Source organism: Poecilia reticulata, chromosome 11, assembly GCF_904066995.2.
Source record: "Poecilia reticulata chromosome 11, P_reticulata-male-v2, whole genome shotgun sequence".
In the NCBI taxonomy this organism is placed as follows: domain Eukaryota; kingdom Metazoa; phylum Chordata; class Actinopteri; order Cyprinodontiformes; family Poeciliidae; genus Poecilia; species Poecilia reticulata.
In genome coordinates, this window is record NC_088840.1 from 16,877,826 (window position 1) to 16,897,324 (window position 19,499).

General features: G+C 36.9%; 2 protein-coding genes across 2 annotated transcripts; one reads left to right on the top strand and one right to left on the bottom strand.

Annotated features, from left to right (window-relative positions):
- Positions 1-878: 878 nt before the first annotated feature.
- On the top strand, positions 879-4,078 carry cfap20 (cilia and flagella associated protein 20). Its single transcript, XM_008422148.3, has 6 exons — positions 879-1,227; positions 2,908-2,987; positions 3,241-3,352; positions 3,436-3,624; positions 3,713-3,826; positions 3,954-4,078. Exons 1-6 carry the CDS (start codon positions 1,144-1,146, stop codon positions 3,957-3,959), a joined length of 585 nt encoding a protein of 194 aa, XP_008420370.1. The 5' UTR covers positions 879-1,143; the 3' UTR covers positions 3,960-4,078.
- Positions 4,079-4,847: 769 nt separating this feature from the next.
- Positions 4,848-18,406, bottom strand: dgat1a (diacylglycerol O-acyltransferase 1a). Its single transcript, XM_008422149.3, has 17 exons — positions 17,871-18,406; positions 14,600-14,687; positions 11,965-12,005; positions 11,300-11,385; positions 10,314-10,366; positions 9,946-10,051; positions 9,612-9,740; positions 9,276-9,350; positions 8,825-8,928; positions 8,699-8,737; positions 8,272-8,313; positions 8,071-8,115; positions 7,787-7,899; positions 7,262-7,327; positions 7,081-7,168; positions 6,688-6,750; positions 4,848-6,602 (listed from the first exon to the last, which is right to left on the bottom strand). Exons 1-17 carry the CDS (start codon positions 18,155-18,157, stop codon positions 6,456-6,458), a joined length of 1,572 nt encoding a protein of 523 aa, XP_008420371.1. The 5' UTR covers positions 18,158-18,406; the 3' UTR covers positions 4,848-6,455.
- Between the last annotated feature and the right edge of the window lie 1,093 nt (positions 18,407-19,499).

Here is a 19,499-nt window from a genome sequence, read left to right on the forward strand (position 1 = left end):
ACTGAGCATGAAAGTAACATGTTACTGACATCACAGGCTTTAAAGAATATATCTTTAGTAATACTGTTTGAATTGCTAATGATCAAACTTAGTCTACAGAAAAACTAAAATAGGGCTATGATTTTGTGTTGGTCAGGCAGTTTGAATTCACTTTCTTTAAAACAAATCGGGGACATGTGATCAATGTTACACTGGCAGTGACAAAGACCTCAGTGAGTTCTTGATAAGACTTGTTTTAAATATGTTCAAAATTTCAAGAGCTTTGCAAGATGTTTAAAGTGTTGCAGACAGAAAGGAAGGATGTCCCACTTGGCACTTCAGTGAAATTTAGTAGGTTGAAAGGAGCACTAAGAGTTGTGTTTAGGACATCTATTTATAGAGGTGGCTGGGTTAAAGGTCAAAAATGAATGTCAGCAATTTTGCTCATTTGTAAGTTTGTCAAGTAGGATGAATGCATTTTTATTTTTCAATATTTTTATTTAAAAATTACAAAGAAAAGTCTCTGGAAAGACAAAAGTGAACAAAAATAAAAACAGGGCTGTCAAACTACTGCTGCCAGAGTCTTGAGAAACAGCAGAAAACAAGCTGAGCAGAAACCACTGGCTGTTTCAAAATATGGACTGAAAACTCTACTGTTTCTGAAGCTTTCCCAAAAAGGTGAAAGTTTATACGTGCATAAATTGTATTCATTTGATTATCTATTAAAATGTTGTTTTTTCTTTTCAATTCTTTATTTCTGGTATAAAGAAATGTCCCCCTGCCTTGATTTTACAACAAACTTACCTTCACAATATGGCGGACGCGCTGACGTATCGTTTCTACCCAGACTGCAACTCAGCGCTTCTATGGTTACTATGACGACTTGGTTACTGTGTCAACATTTAAAACTCCGTTTAAACACGATAAAGAAATGTTCCCTAGCAGCACCAAAACAATTGCAAAAAGCTGACCTCTGTTGTCTTACACTTCCCTTTTGGGATATGCGTATTTTATCGAGTCAATACCACTACGAGTGTAATTTTACGTTACACCGATATTTGTTTTATCTGAGAGCGGAACAGCTTATTTCACGTTGTATTGGGGACCGGAAACAAAGCTGGTAAACAAACTCGTCGCTGGAAACGGGTGTTAACGGCGTAGAAAATGTTCAAGAACACTTTTCAAAGCGGGTTTTTATCTGTATTATACAGCATCGGAAGCAAACCGCTTCAAATATGGGACAAAAAAGTAAGTAATAATTTGGATTTTGTCTGTCGGTGAGAGCTTATTTCAAATTAGCATCATCTGCTAAGTAGTGCTAAAGCTACCTGGTATCATGTGCTTTTATTAAGTTGTCAATTTGGTTTAGATAGCTCTTTTGTCCTAACTTAATAATTTCAAAACCTTTAAACAGCGACCGTTTTGGTGCGCACGTTTTTTTTTCTAATAGCTTGGTTACATTAGTTATTCCTGAACTCTAACCAGACATTAAAATAATTAAAATAGTAATGATTGGGAACGTTTGATAAAAATCTGAATCCAAAACTTGGACATTTGTTTATCTGATTTAAGCGTCTTTAATAAGAAACTAGGCCCTCCTTCAGTTTAAGGCTGCTATTTTTTTTAAGTAGAAAGATATACAATCTATAATGATTTGATCAAAAAAAATCTACTCTATGTAAAAACCATACAAAAACAAAACAAAACAGCAACGATGTTCAGCTGGATTGCGATGCGTTGCTATGGAGACGGTCATAGACAAAAACACTTTAGTTTCTCAACCACAGGCGTTTATGTTTTTGCTTCATTCATGCTGTAGCTAATAAATGATGTCTTTGTGGAGTTTTTATAGGGTTTTTTACTTATTGTGATAGATGAAAGTAATTTTAGAACCTGGTAAAGCTCAGATAATACATTTTTATTACGCCCTTGTTGGAACAAGTTCTTCTTGCCTCATGCAGATAACTGGAAGTCCTACCAGTTGATTCAGATTTGTATTTTTAATTCTCACTATGTCACCAAAGGCAGAGAAAAAGCTGAAGGTTTTCGGGCAGAGGTAGATGTCTGTGTGTCCGTAACTAATAAATGATATCCGATATATGTTTTTTTTTAAACATAAACTTAAAAGTGTACATCAAAGTTCTCTTAGTTAATTTATTTAGACCAAAAGTGGTGAGAGTTTCTAGTTTGATGCATTTGCATCATGCAGAGGTGTCAAATTCATTCAAAAACCTGAATGTTTTTAAAGGGCTTGTTGTCCCAGAATATATTGATAAAACAAATTAAACTGTTAAAATATAAATAAATAGCTGTTCCTCCAGGATTTTGTCTTTCTTTTAGTGTTTTTTTGCAATCAAAACGTAAGGTTTTGTTGTAATAGTTTGGAAATATTTGCAAGTAATGTTTGCATTATTTGCACTAATGTAAGATGTTGAATGTGACTTTTTATTAATCGCCGCATTAGTGACGGACCATAACTTGACATCAAGTAAGGCTGAGGCAGCGGTCACTCAAGCTCAATGTTTTTGACCAATTTTCAGCAAATTTGCAGTAAAATCAAAAAAAAAAAAGGAGAGTTGTTGATTTTGTGTGAATTTTGTAGATTTGTGGAAAACCGAAAGGACTTATTGATGTTGCTTGGAGTTTAGAAGGTAACATAAAAGCTATGAAGGGCCAAACTAGATAACAGCTTTACTTGTCAGTATCTCCACCAGCTGTCACTTTTTGTTTTTATATTTATAGTATAACATTTTACTGATTATTAAAAGAAAGTATAAGATTCAATATCGAGTGTAAGTTCAATTTAAACTTTTGTTTCGCACTTCACAAAGCTTCAGTAGGCTCCAGAATTACACCAAAAAAAAAAAGATTCATCGATGAAACAGTCGGCAGAAAGCAAGAGTTCAACCTGCTGCTTTGTGTCGTCAGGTGAGAAACGGTCACATCAAAAGAGTCGCTGACAATGACATCCATTCAAACGTGCTGGAGATTGAGGGAACAAACGTGAGGTGAGTTTACGTTTAAATGCTTTTCCAGTGCTTGTAGAGTTTGGTGTTCTTAAACCAAACTGCTTGTGTCTATGAACATCTGCTCCCACAGTCCCAAAATTTAAATGGAGATTCTGAACTACCCATAGGTGTCAGTGTTTACCTCAGTGGTTGATTTTCTTAATGTCAACATTGTGCTGAAAAGGTTGAAAAATCTAAAATAAAGCAGAAGTTACATGTGTTTGTTTTAATATCCTTGCTGATCTCTATGCAGCACCACCTACATAACGTGTCCTGCTGATCCCAAGAAGACTCTCGGGATCAAGCTTCCCTTTTTGGTGATGATTATCAAGAACCTACGGAAATACTTCACGTTTGAAGTCCAGGTACAGATTCGGAGGTCCTCCATGTGCTGCCGACATCCGTCGGCGGCTGAGATTCACGTTTGTTTTTTTTCACATCCTCTCAGGTGCTGGACGATAAAAACGTCCGGCGGCGGTTTCGGGCGAGCAACTATCAGAGCACAACGCGGGTGAAGCCGTTCATCTGCACCATGCCGATGAGGCTGGACGACGGCTGGAACCAGATTCAGTTCAACCTGTCGGACTTCACCAGGAGAGCATACGGGACCAACTACACGGAGACGCTGCGCGTACAGGCGAGCACGCCGCCGTCTGCTGGCACTGGACACGCTTCGTCTGTGCTTTTCTTGCTCTCGCTGACGTTTCAACTCCTTCTCTTCTCAGATTCATGCAAACTGTCGTATCAGGAGGGTTTATTTTTCAGACAGACTCTACTCTGAGGACGAGCTCCCTGCAGAGTTCAAGCTCTATCTGCCCGTCCAGAACCAGAAGGCCAAGGTGAGCGCACGCCTCTGGAGGACTGATTAGTCACTAAATTCATTTTTCACTCGCTTAAAAAACGTTTGAAGGAGTTTTTCCTTATCTGGATGTTCTTTTAAAAACACTTTTTGTCCTTCTCTTTCAGCAATAAAGCCAGCTGCAGTGGCCCAGCTGTTGGAGGGGAGATTTATTTTGTCTAGATGTATTTGGGAACATGTCGTGTGCCGAGTGCTCTGGTGTGATGCTGTCTGTAATAAAGCTTTTTATGGAGCCATTTGTCTTTGTGTGTTTTTCTTTTTAGGCAATGATTAGCACAGCAGTAATAATGCTTAAAAAGCTGATTCAGGTGCATTTTGAGCAACAACTAGATATTGCTGGGAGGGAAATGGCTCAATTGATCTTAAAAGTTTTGTGTGTGATTACTGAAAAAAAAAATCAACATTTATAAGGTTTTTAACATTTCAATAACGTGTGTATAATGGTTGGTCATACATTTATTCAATTCCTAAATGCATTATTTCCAAATTGCAAATAATATACCTTTTTAATTATTCATTTACTTTCTAAACAAGTGATAAATATGTTCTTATGGAACATTGATGTGTCATGAGTCTATAAATTATTCATATATTACATGTGGGAATTCTTATAAAATTTAAACCATTTAATGCTGAAATCAATGTAATTTATTAAAGTATTTCACCAATGCACAACAGTTTAGCAAATTTAAATGTATAAATTATATAAAATACCGTTCAAATATTTAAATATGTCCATTACTTTTAGTCCTTAAAAATGTTTCAGCAACTAGAAAATTTAAAAAAAATACATAAAAATAGGGATTATGTAAAAAATTCCACCTTCAAATAATTATTTCCACTTTTATTTAAACTGCCACTTTTAAATATTTTGTGATATTTAGCAGATTGTTTTTTCCCCTCATGTGTATAATTGGGAGTGTTTAATCAGTACTGCTTATATTAGTTTAATTGCTGGAAATCCAGTTTGCATTTAAAATACTATAAACAAAAACCTGACAGCAGATGGAAACTATCTTTAATCAGCAGATTTTTTTTCAACTGAAAGATAATTTACAAAACAGTCATTTTACCCAGACGTCTTAACACGGTACAAACACATCTGTTAAGAAATTCATTCATTTTACAAGTTGTATCCAATAATTCAGTCAATATAAACTCAAAATTCCTCAACTAAAATTACCTCTGGTGTGTTTCAGTCAAACCAAACGACCGTAAACTTTCCCATCTGAGCCCTCTGGAAAGATGTTTATTTTCTTTAGATTTACTTTGCTGCCAACATTTTGTCAGATTTGGCACAAGTGGATCAAAGTGAGCCAGGATATTATTCTCAATATTTCCACTGTGTTCTGAAATACTCCGAAAGCAGGATTATTGCATTACAGTTAAATTCAAATCTTATTTTCCAAATAAATTACAAAACGAAACACTATTTAAATTACAGCTCCTGAAAGTTTTGGCATAACTTATAATTTTAATATGTACTTACAGCAGGCACTTGTTTCTGATAAGAGAAATCTAGTAGGTTTTGTTTTTTCTGAAAGTAGGTGGGAAAGAAATGTAAAGTTATATTTTAATTTGCTGCAAAATACTTGCAATTGGATCAAATACTGTAAGAACTCTTCTGCTTTTATCATAATACTAGGAAACTTCAACATGTCAGAATATAACTTAAGACGGTACATTCATAGAAATCTATTGCTTTCCCCCCCCCAATAGCATGCATCTCAATAAAGTGCAAAAATGTCATTGATTTAAATTATAGGAACAAAAAAAAAATGTCACTGCAGCAAAATATAGACATTTTTTTTAAAGCATGAAATCATTTGACAGGTAAAATGTTGTGCAGACCACAGAGGGATAATAAAGCAGTCATGATTGGTTAAATTACTCCACATTATTGTCCTTGGTCCATTCAGTTCTTGTGGGAAGAGATGCCTGGTCCTTATAATCATTTTAATAACAATAACAATATATAATACTGTATTGCACAAATAAGATGAACATTATTGGAATTAAAGGTAAATTGTGGTAAACGTCAAAACCGGGACACCTGAAGTTTTTAAGCTTCTTAGCCACTTACACAGAAGCAAATCTCATTTAAAAGAGGCAAGATTCACTTCTGGATGCGTTTGCCTGGCAGTGGTTCACATTTATTGCACCTGACGAGTGTAAAGTTTTCAAGCGGAGCGCCGTCCTTTTCAAAATGCTTAAGTCTAGAAAATATGGATTTCCAACTCGGAGGTTCGCCAAGTGCATCTTTGGTGGCGCTTACAGAATTTGAAGCAAATATCCGGCTTCAAAAAGAAACAAAAACAAAAAACGGGGTTATTCCTTCCTTTGACATTCATCAAAGAGCTGATTCAGTTCGAGTCCACGATCAAATCACAAAAGATGAAATGAACAGATGGTGGCGCTGCATCGCGAGGTTTAGTTTGATTGGAGGTTGACAAAAGGTGAAAGTTTAACACGTTCCTGTCACATAAATGTCCTACGTTGTTTCCCGACATGTTGTGGTCCTGTCCCCTCAAAGTGCAAAAATTAAAGCAGGAGAGTCACTTGCTTTACATTTTCCTTTCGGCTCATCTCAGTTTTTTTCCCCCCCTGGGCTATTTGGTGCTTCCATGATGAATAACATAGTAGTCATGGAAATACATCAGCACCGCAATGGGCTGCCCAATGATGAGCGAGAGCCAGACGGCCGCGTTGCCGTAGTTTCCGTTCAGGTAGCGACCCACAAACCAAGCCAGAGGAACCTGCGGGGAGGAAAAGTGGGAATAAGTGGAAACCAGAGAGATAGGAAAACAAACAAGCAGAAATAAATGATTCTGCGTGTTTTACCTGAGCCATCATTCCCATAAAGGCCCAAAGTCTGAACATCTTCAGAGGAACGCTAACCAGGTACTGAGGAGAGAGAATCCAGATTAAATGGGTTTTAGAAACAACACACTCTTCCTTTAAGGCGTCGACGTGGAATGATTTAGTTTACATCTATTTATTATTTTGCCAACACGTAGAAATATGATGGGATTATAATGCTAAGAAATGTTCAGTTCAATAACAGATAACAGAAACTTTCCAGCCAGTCATTTTGTCTTTTGGAAGTTATTTTCCTAATTTCAGTCAGTTTTTTTTTTTTTTTTTGTCTGAAAGAAAGCTTTTGATAAGCAGAATTGAAGGGATAAAAAAAACATTTACATAAAAATATTCAAGGACAGAAAAATTGTCTCTTACCTCGTGTAAGAACGCAGAAACTAAGAACACAGCAGTTTGAGCCAGAAACTTGTTGGTCCCTCTTTTTAGCATCGGCTTGTAGAAATGTCTGTAAAACGGGCACAAACACACAATTTAATTTAGCCAAATAATATGCACTTACGCACGATGTTGACTAAATACCCAGGAGTTTTGATCTCACCTCAGGCACCATTTGTGAACGGGGATATTCCAGTTAGCCCAGAAATATGTGACGGTCTCAGAGTTCCTGATATGAGACAAAGGAAAAGTCATAATTTATAAAACCATTAGACGTGAATCAAACACCATATAATGTTTTCTAAAGATGTTTTTGTGATTGACAGCTACAACAACAACAAATAAAATCTGATGACCCTCTATTAATCCACATCTTGTAATTCTGAAAGTTCAACATTTCCTAAATTCAACAGAGTTCAGAGATTTTATAACAACTTTAGTAGTTTTTTTCTTTTAGAACATTTAGACATTTTATTTTTCTACTATGCATCTACATCAAGCTAATACTTTGCAAGCCAGTTTCAAACACAGGGTTTTAATAATTATAAGAGCTCAAAGAAAATCAGTGATCTGGGTTAGCAAAATAAAAGTCCGATTGGTGCCGATGTGTTTGCACATTTTATACGTTGGCGTAATCAGTGTTTAAATTTGCACTTTCAGCTCAATCTTGAACATAAACTCAACTCACCACCAGTCCCTGTAGAACTCCCTGTCTCCAAACTGCAGCAGTTCTGCCACAAAATTCATAGAGGAATGGAAAAACCAGTAAAAGAATATCAACCATATGAGATGGTTGGGGACCTGAGAGGAGAGCAGGGAGAAGTTTGGGTTGGTTAGGTTACACCAACACATCCTAATAGAAAATATCAAGCAGGGATGTTGTCCTGCATTAAAAGATATTTTAGCTTAAATACTAGATCTTGTCATTCATTCATTAGTCTGCAAATTTTAAGGTTCTGCGCCGACACTCACTGCTAACTTGAGCAATCGCTCCACCATCCGAGAAAAATCCATTTCCTGCAACAAGCAATGAAGAAAATATTAACTCTTAAAATCGAGGATTACAGTTTTTACATCCTGTATACAAGAGATAACAACCATCTCATATGGTTAATATTCCAAAAACTTTTAAATAATAATAATCAAGTGTCTGTAGACAAACAGCGTACATACCCGGAACGGTTTCATAGAATTTTGAATTGTGGGAACCATCCACTGAAAGAGACGTATTTTAATTAATTTCTTTTTATTTCAGTCGGTAAATCAATAAGTATGATAGAAAATGATCAGAACTGACTCTTTGTAGGAAAAAAAGTGAGTATTTCTAATGTTGAAGTTGAAATAAAAAGTCATAGTAAGTGGTTTATTCAGACTGAAAGTAAAACTCTGGTTCAAACTGCAATCTGGACTCAAAATTAAGAACAATTTTAATCTGGACAGAACAGGTCAACCACAAAAGCAAACAAAAATATAGGTCTGGGATAAAATGTTGCTTTTTTATTTTGCATATTAGTTTGTATAATCACATTAGACATTTCATGTAAATTTGTGAATTTGTGTTATTCTTATGCTGTGATTCTAACAAAAAATTCAATCATACCTGCTGTATCAATCCCACCAACAACTGCATAAGAAAAAGCTGGAAAAGATGAGAAGTCATGAATGAAACAAAAGCTTCACACAGCTGCACCTGCTGTAATTTATAATGTTGCAACCTTCTTCTCACCATTTCGAAAAGCCGCCTTATCAGGAACCGTTTACGTATCCGTGGAGATCGAGGGAAGTTGAGCTGGTAGCACAGAGTTGGGGCAAAAACAAAGTAGTACATGTCTGAAGACAAATAAACAAGTCAGGTCAACCGGTTATCCAACACTAAAGAAACAAAAGAACAAGTTCACTTGATTTCTACTGATTATTGTCGTGTTCTGGATGACTAAATATCTGCATGTCAAATATTAACCAGATTAAATATTTGCTCCATCTACAACTGATGCGACGTAGTAAACAGATTTGTAACATTACTATCTGCATCTGATTTTGGAGTCAATGTAAAAAGTCTTATTAATGTTAAACTGGAACAATTTAATAAAACTGTTCATCATCTTTGGGCAACAGTTTTCAAATACATGCCAGATGTTTCATGTAAATGTTTCTGCTTTGCCTGGATTAAAACGTACCTCTGTGTGTGAGGTTTCCTGGGTAGGAGACCAGAGAATGAACTGCTGAGCCGTTCGACTGCTGAACATCAGGACCTAAAAACAACAGAAGGAGAAAAAACAGACTGAATTTAGGGATTATTAAAGTACATTTATAGAGTCCAAAGGTTATGGAGTGGTAATATTTTGCTTCTTTTATTTACTCCATGCTCTCTTTCCTACACCACCATTAAGTAGAAAAGCTCTTTAACAAAATGTAACTGCTAAATAGACAAACACATCTCTGTACAGAAACATTAGCTTACTTCTCCAGTCAGGATGGTTTATTTACTCGTCAGTGAATGCAGATACACTTACATGAATATGATCGCGTTAGGCTTTTGGCTTTGGCTTGTCTGATCTCTCTGCACCACCTGTTGGCGTCCTGATAAGAGTAAAGCTTGAGAAACAGCACAGTGTAGATTCCTAGAGAAAACACACCACCCACTGACAGACAAACACACCACCATTAATAAGAGGGGAAAAAATGAAAGTATATACACTAAAAAAAAAAAAAAGACGTATTTGGTCATATTCATGGCCAAAATGAAAAATAACTTCTATGATTTTAAAGTAAAATGACACACATGCTAAACATTAGTACCAAAGATTAAAGGTTAGAGTTGGTGTCTTATCGTGGATTTAAACACACCTGGGGTCATGGAGGTCACAGAGAGGACCGTGGCAGAGGAGAAGGTCAACATGAATATGAGGTTGAAAATGTGAAGAATCCTTCCAGTAGTTTCAGAGATCATACCCTGGCAAACATTACAGAGAATATGCATCATTTTTTACGTTTATCATAGTAACAATTAAAAGATTTACCAGCTGTGAAAATGAAGTTATGCACGATGCGATCTGGGTCAGAGCAGTCGTAAATATGAGCACTGCTGGGCTGATAAAGCCCATAAGAAATGCCATAAAAGGATAACTCAATCCTGTTTACGATGCCTGGAAACAATAAACGAGTTTAAGGAGTTAAATGAAAAAGAGTCCATGTAGATCATTATATGGACCTACCACTGCCAGACGTCTCTCTACGTACAAGGCTGTCAGGATGAACAGGTTGGACGCTAAAACAAATAAGAGGAACAGTTTCATGAGCTGCAACAATACATGAATACCAAGACTCATCAAAACACACTGATTACAGCATGGAACGTACAAGTAAAGCTTTTCCTTCAGCTACGTTTAAAATAATCAATATCTCACAAAAACAACTAGCAGTGAGAAATATCTACAGATCTCAGTCTGATAAATTGAATTTGAAGATTTCTAAATGACTGGACTGATTGGATTAGACGTTTCAGGATATAAAATGTACAAATTTGTTTTGTGAAGTGCCTGCAAATGTCACTTATTGTCATTTTGCTACTATAAATAACACATTTTAAGCTTCAGGTCAGACTAAATTAATCGAATCTTTGTGCATTAAATAAGATTTGATCCGTATTGTCATTAAAAAATATTTCACCAGCACATAATACATCAGAAGGAGATACACTGATTAGTATTCTGTATTTTTTACTGTTACTCTCTGATCACTGTAAAAGAAAAGGCTAAAAACAAATTTAAAAAAATACAAAATTACTTTCAGATAATGTTTAAAAGCAGGGAGAATTTGGACAAATAACCTAGAGGCCTCGCTTCCAAAAACTGATTAATTTTAGGTGTGTGCTAAAGGAGAGAAATAGTATGAGAACAACAAAAAAAACAAAACACTAATCTCCTAATGAAAAATAAAACCTGAATCTATTTTCTACCGACATATGTAAAAATAAAATGACTCGTCCCTAACGCTTCACCTTTCTGAAAAGAAAAAAAAACTGCCATTTTTTTGCATTTCGTTTGCGTCTCAGATTATGATCATCGAAGATGCACTGTGATACAAGATGAGAGCTGAAACACTTACAAATGTAACTAAAAAAACTTCTTTGTATCAGCTGTAAATACTAAAATGTAGTAATTTTTATGTCCATTATATCAATATAACGGGGGCTTCATACCAATGATCAGGCAGGCTGCTGGCCAGCTGTAGGGGTCCTTTAAGAAAAGAGACACGACTTGGATTGGATCTACTAGGATGCCGTACCTGGAGGATGAACACAAGATTGTTTTACAGCTGCTATGTGATTAAATCAACTGAAAGAGATTAAAGCTAAAGATTGGTGGATTGGATCGAGATATGACTGTGTGAAAGTGTCAACTCCAATCTTTGGAATTTTCCAATTGTGAAAAACTGCTTGGATGCGATAGTATTTTAGATGACATGCGTTTAAACTTAGCAGGGTTCCCCTCAGTGTATTATAAGCCTGGCGGGCCACCAGGCTTTACTTGTGCCCCCACCAGGCTTAGCATTGCTTATTTATTTAAGTTTTTTTTTTTTTAAATGTTTGCATTTTTCAGACTTTACAGTTGGTGTTCAGGTATTAATCTTCCAATCTTTCAATAATGCATCATTATCAAGTGATATATTCAAATTTCCTGTCAATTTGAGCCTTTTTTAACTCAAAAACACGATGGGCCGGTGGATGAATGGGTGCCCTAGCACCCAGCCACAGGGCTTAGCAAGTTTTCTGGGGGAAACCCTGAGTAAAAGTCCAAACATGTTTGCGTACATATATCCATATATTTCTACACATTTGTGGCTTCTGTGTTTGTGCACACTCACTTGATGATGTTCTCCAAGAAGAGTCGTGCATTACTGAGCACCTACAAGGAAAAATAGAAAAGCAAAAGATAAGAAGCAATTCGCGTCAAAGAAAAGGAATCATTTCTCCTGGCGATTCATCGGGCCTGAACTTTGCAAAGACGATTTAAAAAACGCTCGGCTTTAAATCTCCTTATTGTTGTTTTCGAATCTAGTAACTCTGGTCAGATCAGCCTGCAGACTGACCCGTTTTTCTTTCACTGTATACAGAGTCAGGTATTGTTCTGAGCAAGAACAGAAAAGTAGCTTAACAAGACCAAACAGTACCTACCCATAAAACACACAAAGAGGAAGAGATTACAGGCTGAGTGACATCTGTCAAAATCAATCACATTTGTTTCACACCTAAACGTGGCAACAAATCCCTGCAGCTGCTCCCTCTGCTAGCCAAAATCACTTTATGGCATCGTTAAGCATTTAAGTTCAAGGTTCAGCTTCACCTTGTAGGATATAAAACTGATTGCAGAAGAAGTACACAGTGTGCAAAACGCATGCACACCATTTTTAGATCTGTCACGGTTTCTATAAGAGACAGTTTCTGAATGAATGCATGATGAGAGGCACGATATAGTCATGTTAAAGAGGATATTCTATGGTTTGAATTCTGTAATGTCCTCTGTCCGCACTGCTAACCTTTGCCTTATTAAGCTTCGAGATAAACAAGGTTCATCGTGAATGAAGGGACTATTGGCCTTTGTGAAGCAAAATGATTGCAAAATGGGTTCTCACAACAGTTCAGCTGTACCAGTGTGTCCATCACTCTCCAAAAGCACAGAGGTCAGAGTGAGGGGAGGTCTACTGAAGTAAGTGGACAGCAGGAATACAGACACTTTTACAACACGAGTGAAAATCAAGGGGAAGCTTTTTTTTAATTTTTATTAACTGTTAGCTAAAATCCTCAAAATGAACAAAAAGAAATACTTTAAGCATACTGCTTTGAGTTACAGTTTTTAAATACTTTAGTGAGACAGATTTGTTTAACATTACTATAAGAAGCCGATGCCACAGTACACAAATGAGAATTTTTTTTTTTTAATAAAAAGTGCAAAACAGATCAATTGCACAGGTTTCTAATTTGATTAAATTAGTTGCTATGCACAATGTTTGCAAAACTTGTGACAATTCCCCCCCCCCCCCCATTTGAATCTAATTGCACCAGAGATGCAACACATTTTGACGAGAGAAAGTATATTTCAGTGCCTTTAGATGAGACAAAACAGGTTTTAGTGGCAGGTAGGATAAAAATAGAAGGAGATTCTAGAGTTGAATGAACTTTACCCTACTGACATACAAATATGATTTGGAGAAACAATTCAGCTTCTAAAGGCTGAACTATCAAAGATTTAGTCTGATTAGGGGGGAAAAGAGAAGTTTTATTTTGGTCTGACCTGGTTTTCCTGTTGATCTCTTCTTTCATCTTATCAGGGCCTAATCCCAATGCATTAATAAAAACCTATGCGTTCTCACAATGATTCTCCATTATTCCCCAGCCATCACAGAGAAATACAACAGAACGACAAGCATGAATTTCTGGAATCCTCATATGTTTATACTCAAGAACAGCAAGGCTAAACATGCACAACATCCAATCTTTTCCCTGTGGAAACTTGCACCTCTGCAGACGACTTCCTTGGAATATAGCCAATGGTAGTAAAAACAAATAACATTCACTCAGTCACAAGACATACGAGTTAAACCCTCTGTAGTTTGACTTGTATCCCTCTGAACAAAGACTCTCTAAAAAGAGTAAGCAAAGCCCGGTGGTGACAGCAAACAGCATAAAACATGGTTGTCACAGAGATATAAACATTCAAAATTGGATTATTTTAGTCACAGAGAGCAAATTAGGATTGGTTTTTAGAAAAACTTTGGAAACAATTTCCTAAAAGAAGCTTGTGATCCCCCCTGGCGATACTTTTAAGCCAAAGATTTAGGAGCATTAAAAAAATAAAAAGGTAATCCCTCATTACTGACAAAAGTAGCAATTATTTACTCTCCCCCACTGCATGGCTCAGGTTTTCAATATGTAGCTATATAAATAAGACTTTTAGCCACTGATTTATAAAGTACACAACTTCTATTACTGATTTTTATTACATGTTACCGTAGGTGATCAGCTCAGTTAAAAATACACACAAAAAACTGTGCAATAATATAATAACCTGCAACAGCAGCAGCACCCACTGCTCAATACATTTTCTGTTGAGGAAATGTGAAATTATGACATTTGAACACTGGCACTCCCCAATTTGTCCGGAATGGCATCAAACGCAAGTACAATATTTTGAAGTGATAAAATACTAAACTTTGACATTAATAAAGCAATCAAACATGCCATCTAAATGACATTAAATCCTTATAATTCATCTTAATGCTGTCTGGGATGTAGTGAAAATTGGTCAGAGCGGCACATTTTCCTCAGTCACCGTTTGTCACTAAGCACAGCTTGCATTTTTTATTCAACACACCGTTTTGTCTTAATATTGCCAGAGTGTTTATAAGCCTGCCTGAAACAGCATCTGTAATTGCCACATGTGGTGCAAAGACACATTGCTAACAAAGAAACATCTTTCAATGCCCACACAGTTTTACTCACCAGCATGACAACACACCAGTTTAGGATTCCTCTGTAGTTGCTGTAGCCACTGGCTGAGCTTAGGAGAGATTCCTGTAGGACATGGCAGCTGCAAAACAAAATGGAAACAAAACTTCCAAGTATTTTGAGTAAATAATTTGTTTAATGATTAAATAACTAGTGATTACGTTATCTGTCAAAGCTTCCTGCTACTCATCAACAATAAGTAAATAGAAAAGGTAACATTACCAATTCCGATTTTTTTTTGTCAAATTGTTTTTTTTTTTTTTGCCGTGGCCGTTTATACTGCCAAATAAATGCAACCTGTATGCGTTCTGCAGTGTAAAAGACCTGAAAATGTCGCGCATGCGCAGTAGAGGGCGCAATAGCGTCAGTGTTCTACCAACCGTCATAAAAAGAAGAAGTGCTCAGTGTTTGCGGAAGTAAACATGGAAGCTAACGGTGGAGCTTAGCTTACACATTTGAAGTTGTTGTCCGACCGGAGCAGCATATTAACATCTTAATCCCCATTATAGTCTGTCATGGTTGTTGTTGGGGTTTTTTTTCCCGCTTGCGCGTATCAGGACACAGATAAGTGACGTTTGTCGAGTATCAGTGACGTTCAGTTCAGATGAATAAGACCGGGTCGCACTTGAATCGGATACGTATCAGATATGGATCGCATTCAAAAAGAATCCAACCTGTGCTGTTCAGACTGTAATAAAAAGATTGGATACAGGTCGCATTACGTAAAAAAACAAACAAAAAAAAAAAAAAACGAAAAAGAAATCGTAATTGGGTCACTTCAGCCTGGAGTGTGAACGCAGTCTTTGATGTCCGATACGTATCCGATTCAAATGTGACCTGAGTTCAGGTCGCATTTGTCCAAAATGAATGTCACTGACACTCGACAAACGTCACTATTCTGTGTCCTGACAGGCGCAAGCGGGAAGAAAAACACCAATCATGGCGGAATGTAATGAGGATTAAGTTGTTAATGTGCTGCTCCGGTTGGACAACAACTTTAAAATCGTAAGCTACTTCCGCAAACACTGAGCACTGCTTTTATGGTGGCTGGCAAAACGCTGGAGACTTTCAGGTCGTTTGCAGTTCACACAGGGGAACACATACAAGTCGCATCTGGAAATGTGAACTATGGAAGCCCATTTCCGCCATGAAAGAAAAAATAAAAGACCAACAGGAAGTTATAATTTCGACTTTGTAAGTCATAATTTCGACTTATGACTTTGAAAGTCGAAATTATGACTTCCTGTTGGTCTTTTATTTTTTCTTTCATGGCGGAAATAGGCTTTCACAGCCACGGCCAAAAAAGAAAGAAAAAAGAAAGAAAGAAAGAAAAAAATAAATCAGATTTGACAAAAAATAGAATTGGGTCACTTCAGGCTGCAGTGTGAATATAGCCTTTGTGAATCAACGTAATTAACATTGAAATCGTGTTGTATCCAACATATTCTTCTATACGTTCTCTGTATTTATTCAAATACTCTTGTTGAGAACTATTCCCCTGTTTTATTTTATGCAATATTTACTCAGACCACATTGATGATTTTGAACTTCTTCTTCAAAAACACAGATTCTGCTCTGCTATCCTTTTGGTAACTCAGTCATGTTGTACTCTCCTGATTAGGAAATCATTTTCCCTGAATGAGTAACATCCCGCAATCCAATATGGGTTCCAACCACTGCAACAGGCAGTCAAAGAGTTGTGAAAATGTGGGTCAAAGGGTGCGATCATGAAAAAATTGAGTAAATTTAGGCTTTTCATCACCAGTCAGATTATTTTCCCCCACGATCATACATGAGAAAGAACAAAAAAGGTGTGACGAAAGAAGGACTAGACATCTGAAAGGAAATGAGTCGGTAACAGAACTCACTGAGCCGTTTTCAGTGTGCAAACCTTTCACACACTGAAAAGGTGAAAAGGTTGAAAGCAAGATTAAAACACATGAAACAGGATGACTCTCTCACACACACACTGAAACCTCATTACAAGTAAGACAATGACCTAATTTCAAGGTTTCCTGTGTTAGTAGAATTCACATCGTTTGGTATCAGACCAAATTATTAGTCAGGCTCAATTTTTTACCCTTAGCTATTAAATTGTAGATACATATTCAGCATAAAAATTACTTTTCAAAGAGTCTGGCATGTCCAACAAAAAAAACAAAAACGCAAAGTTGTTATTTAGCCATCTTGAGGTCATTTCTTGTCCAAACATGTTTTAAAAATCAATTTTACAGACTCAGATGTATCTCTAATACATAACAAATTTACTGTTGTGATTTACTTATCACAACAGGAAAGGCAACTGCAGATTACTTTTAATACACCACTTCAACTGTCAAGCATGGTGGAAGCATCACACCGTGAGGACGCTTTTCGTTAACATGGACAGAGCAGAGTCAAGCTAAACATGAGCAACCCTGGGGCAGGTGATCACATTCCAGCTAAGGGTTGAGGTGTTAAACCGAGAGAAATGGGGGCATTTCAACAGGGATTTTGTCACAATATTGAGTAGTACTATCAGAATAACACATTTTCTTGATATCCCTGAGCCCAGAAAGACAACAACCCTCATCCTGCAGCCAAAGCAGCAGTAGAGTGGCTTAGAAATCAAATTGTATTTGCATGTTAGAATGGCCCAATCAGTGTCGAGGCCTAAGTCCAGCTGAGAAGTGGTGGTCAGACCAAATTAATTGTACTTCGAAGATGCTCATCATTCAATCTGATTCAGCTGTTTAGTGAAGAAACGTGGGCAAAAATATCAGTTCCTCGATGTGAGAAGCAGGTAGAAACATAACCCGTAAAACTTGGGAGCTGAAATTGCTGCAATTACAGAAAATGACAAAAAATGATGACGTCAAGATTTTCATTTATAAAAACAATATATTCTGATATGTGGCAAAAATGTATGCAATGTTGTTAAATGCAAGAAATAAAGAGAGGAGAGGAGTTGGGAAGCTTAATATCACTCTACAGACTTCTAGGATGAGTGGGAGCATTAGTCTGATGGGTCTGTGTTGGAAACTATCGGCCCCATGTATTTATTATAAAAGAAACAATCATTAATTAGGCGGCTGCAAACACCCAGAGATGTATCCCAAATTAGCTTAATACCACAAATCCCCAAGGAGGCAGAGGTGCATACTAACACCTAATATGATGTACAGCATGTTTACAGATTGAATTAAAACGGATCTAAACACTATTGTTTTACTTCGTCGCCTACCGTAGGACCGTGACGGTGTTTTTGTGAAAGACCGACGATTACCTGAGTCTGTCGTTGATATCTTCCACCGCACTGCTTTGCTTCCTCGGACTGTTACGGGACTGCTGCTGCTTTTCCCCCGCCTCTTCTCTGCCCACATTCCCATTATGACTGGCGTGCTGCTTGGAAACCTCCGGCGCCGCTGCTTTGACTCCAGCGGGATTCTGTGGAGGTTTCCCCCCGGCATCATGTCCCTTGGTGCCGTTGGCTTGTTTCACGCTGCCAGCTCCTCCACCGCCGGGGATGGTAGTCCTCCTCCTGCGTGCTGAGGGCCCCTTCGTGTCGCTCATTTCTGCGGGATTCAGTCACGCAGTTTCTATCTACCAGACATTGCTAATACATAACTGTCGTCGCTCCTTTTTTTTCTCTCTTTGTCAGCAGAACAAACAGCAGCTGAGCACTTCCCTCCTTGGAGCGCTATGCCAGTGCTGGTATAGAAAAAGAAGCGCTTTATTAGACTACCACTAAAGCTCAAGGTGCGTTTGACTCTTTTTGGTTGCCAGACCTTCGTTTATTAAGCAAACATCCCCCTATCTGGCTTGACGCGTTGACCAACTTCCGCATTTGAAGCATTTCTTTCGCAAGTTATTTTCTTATCTGCATTAAAGATTAGCGCTCCTCCAACCAATAAATACAACCAGCAAGCTTTTAATTATACGTAGTAGTCCTTTTATCAAATCATGACTGCTTTCTCAATCTTAAACCTATTCTTTAGCTTGTTTTAAATGGAATATTACAATTTTGTCTTAAAAATGTCTACCCCACTAACTCACTTTTAACATAATTCACAGTACAATTATTTTTCACCAAGCAAAATTATATTTTTATGTTCCTGTGTATAAAAACACAGCAGATTCAGATTTATTTATTGTCATACAGTGAAATAAAATGACAATCTTCAGGACCATGGTTACTTAGACAACATAAACTAAACATAAAGCTTAAAATAAGCTAAACCTGAAGACTGAAGCTTAGATTAAAACTCAAGCTAAACTAAGGTTACTAGAGGATAGTCTTTCTCACTGAAATGTGCATCAAACTGTGCATAGAAAATATGCAGTTCATCAGGGATTAAGGGAAGAGTCAGAAGCAAGATACTGAATCTTTAAATTGTTGACGCGTTTAAGCATTGAAATAGTAGAAACATAATTTCATTTTTATTTTTGTATTTTTTCTGACAAGCTGCACACTAAAAAGTGGTAGAGTTTGTATTTTTTTCCATCACTCTTTAATTTTTTGTGTATTCTTGGAAGAGAAAAAACTAAAAGAATGAGCAAAGTATTGTTGTTTAACATCATCAGTCAACAGTGTCTATTTTACATGATAGGAAAACACGTCATTGAATTCTAGAACTGAAAAATGTTACTAATAATATTGATTACTACGAACCCCATAAATCTGCCTGTTTATTTTCTTTGCTACAGTAAACAATACACTTCAGTTACTTAACCATTTGAAATATACATCATCATATTTGAGCTTGATGTGCGCTTAGAGTCCAAACCGGCAGAGGGTTCATAAATAAATCTTGGGCCTGATGTACCATGATACCCTCAGATAATAAACATTGCCTCAATGCAAATAACAATCTGTTTCAAAGTCTGAACCCTGAACCCTACTTAAATTGTTTAT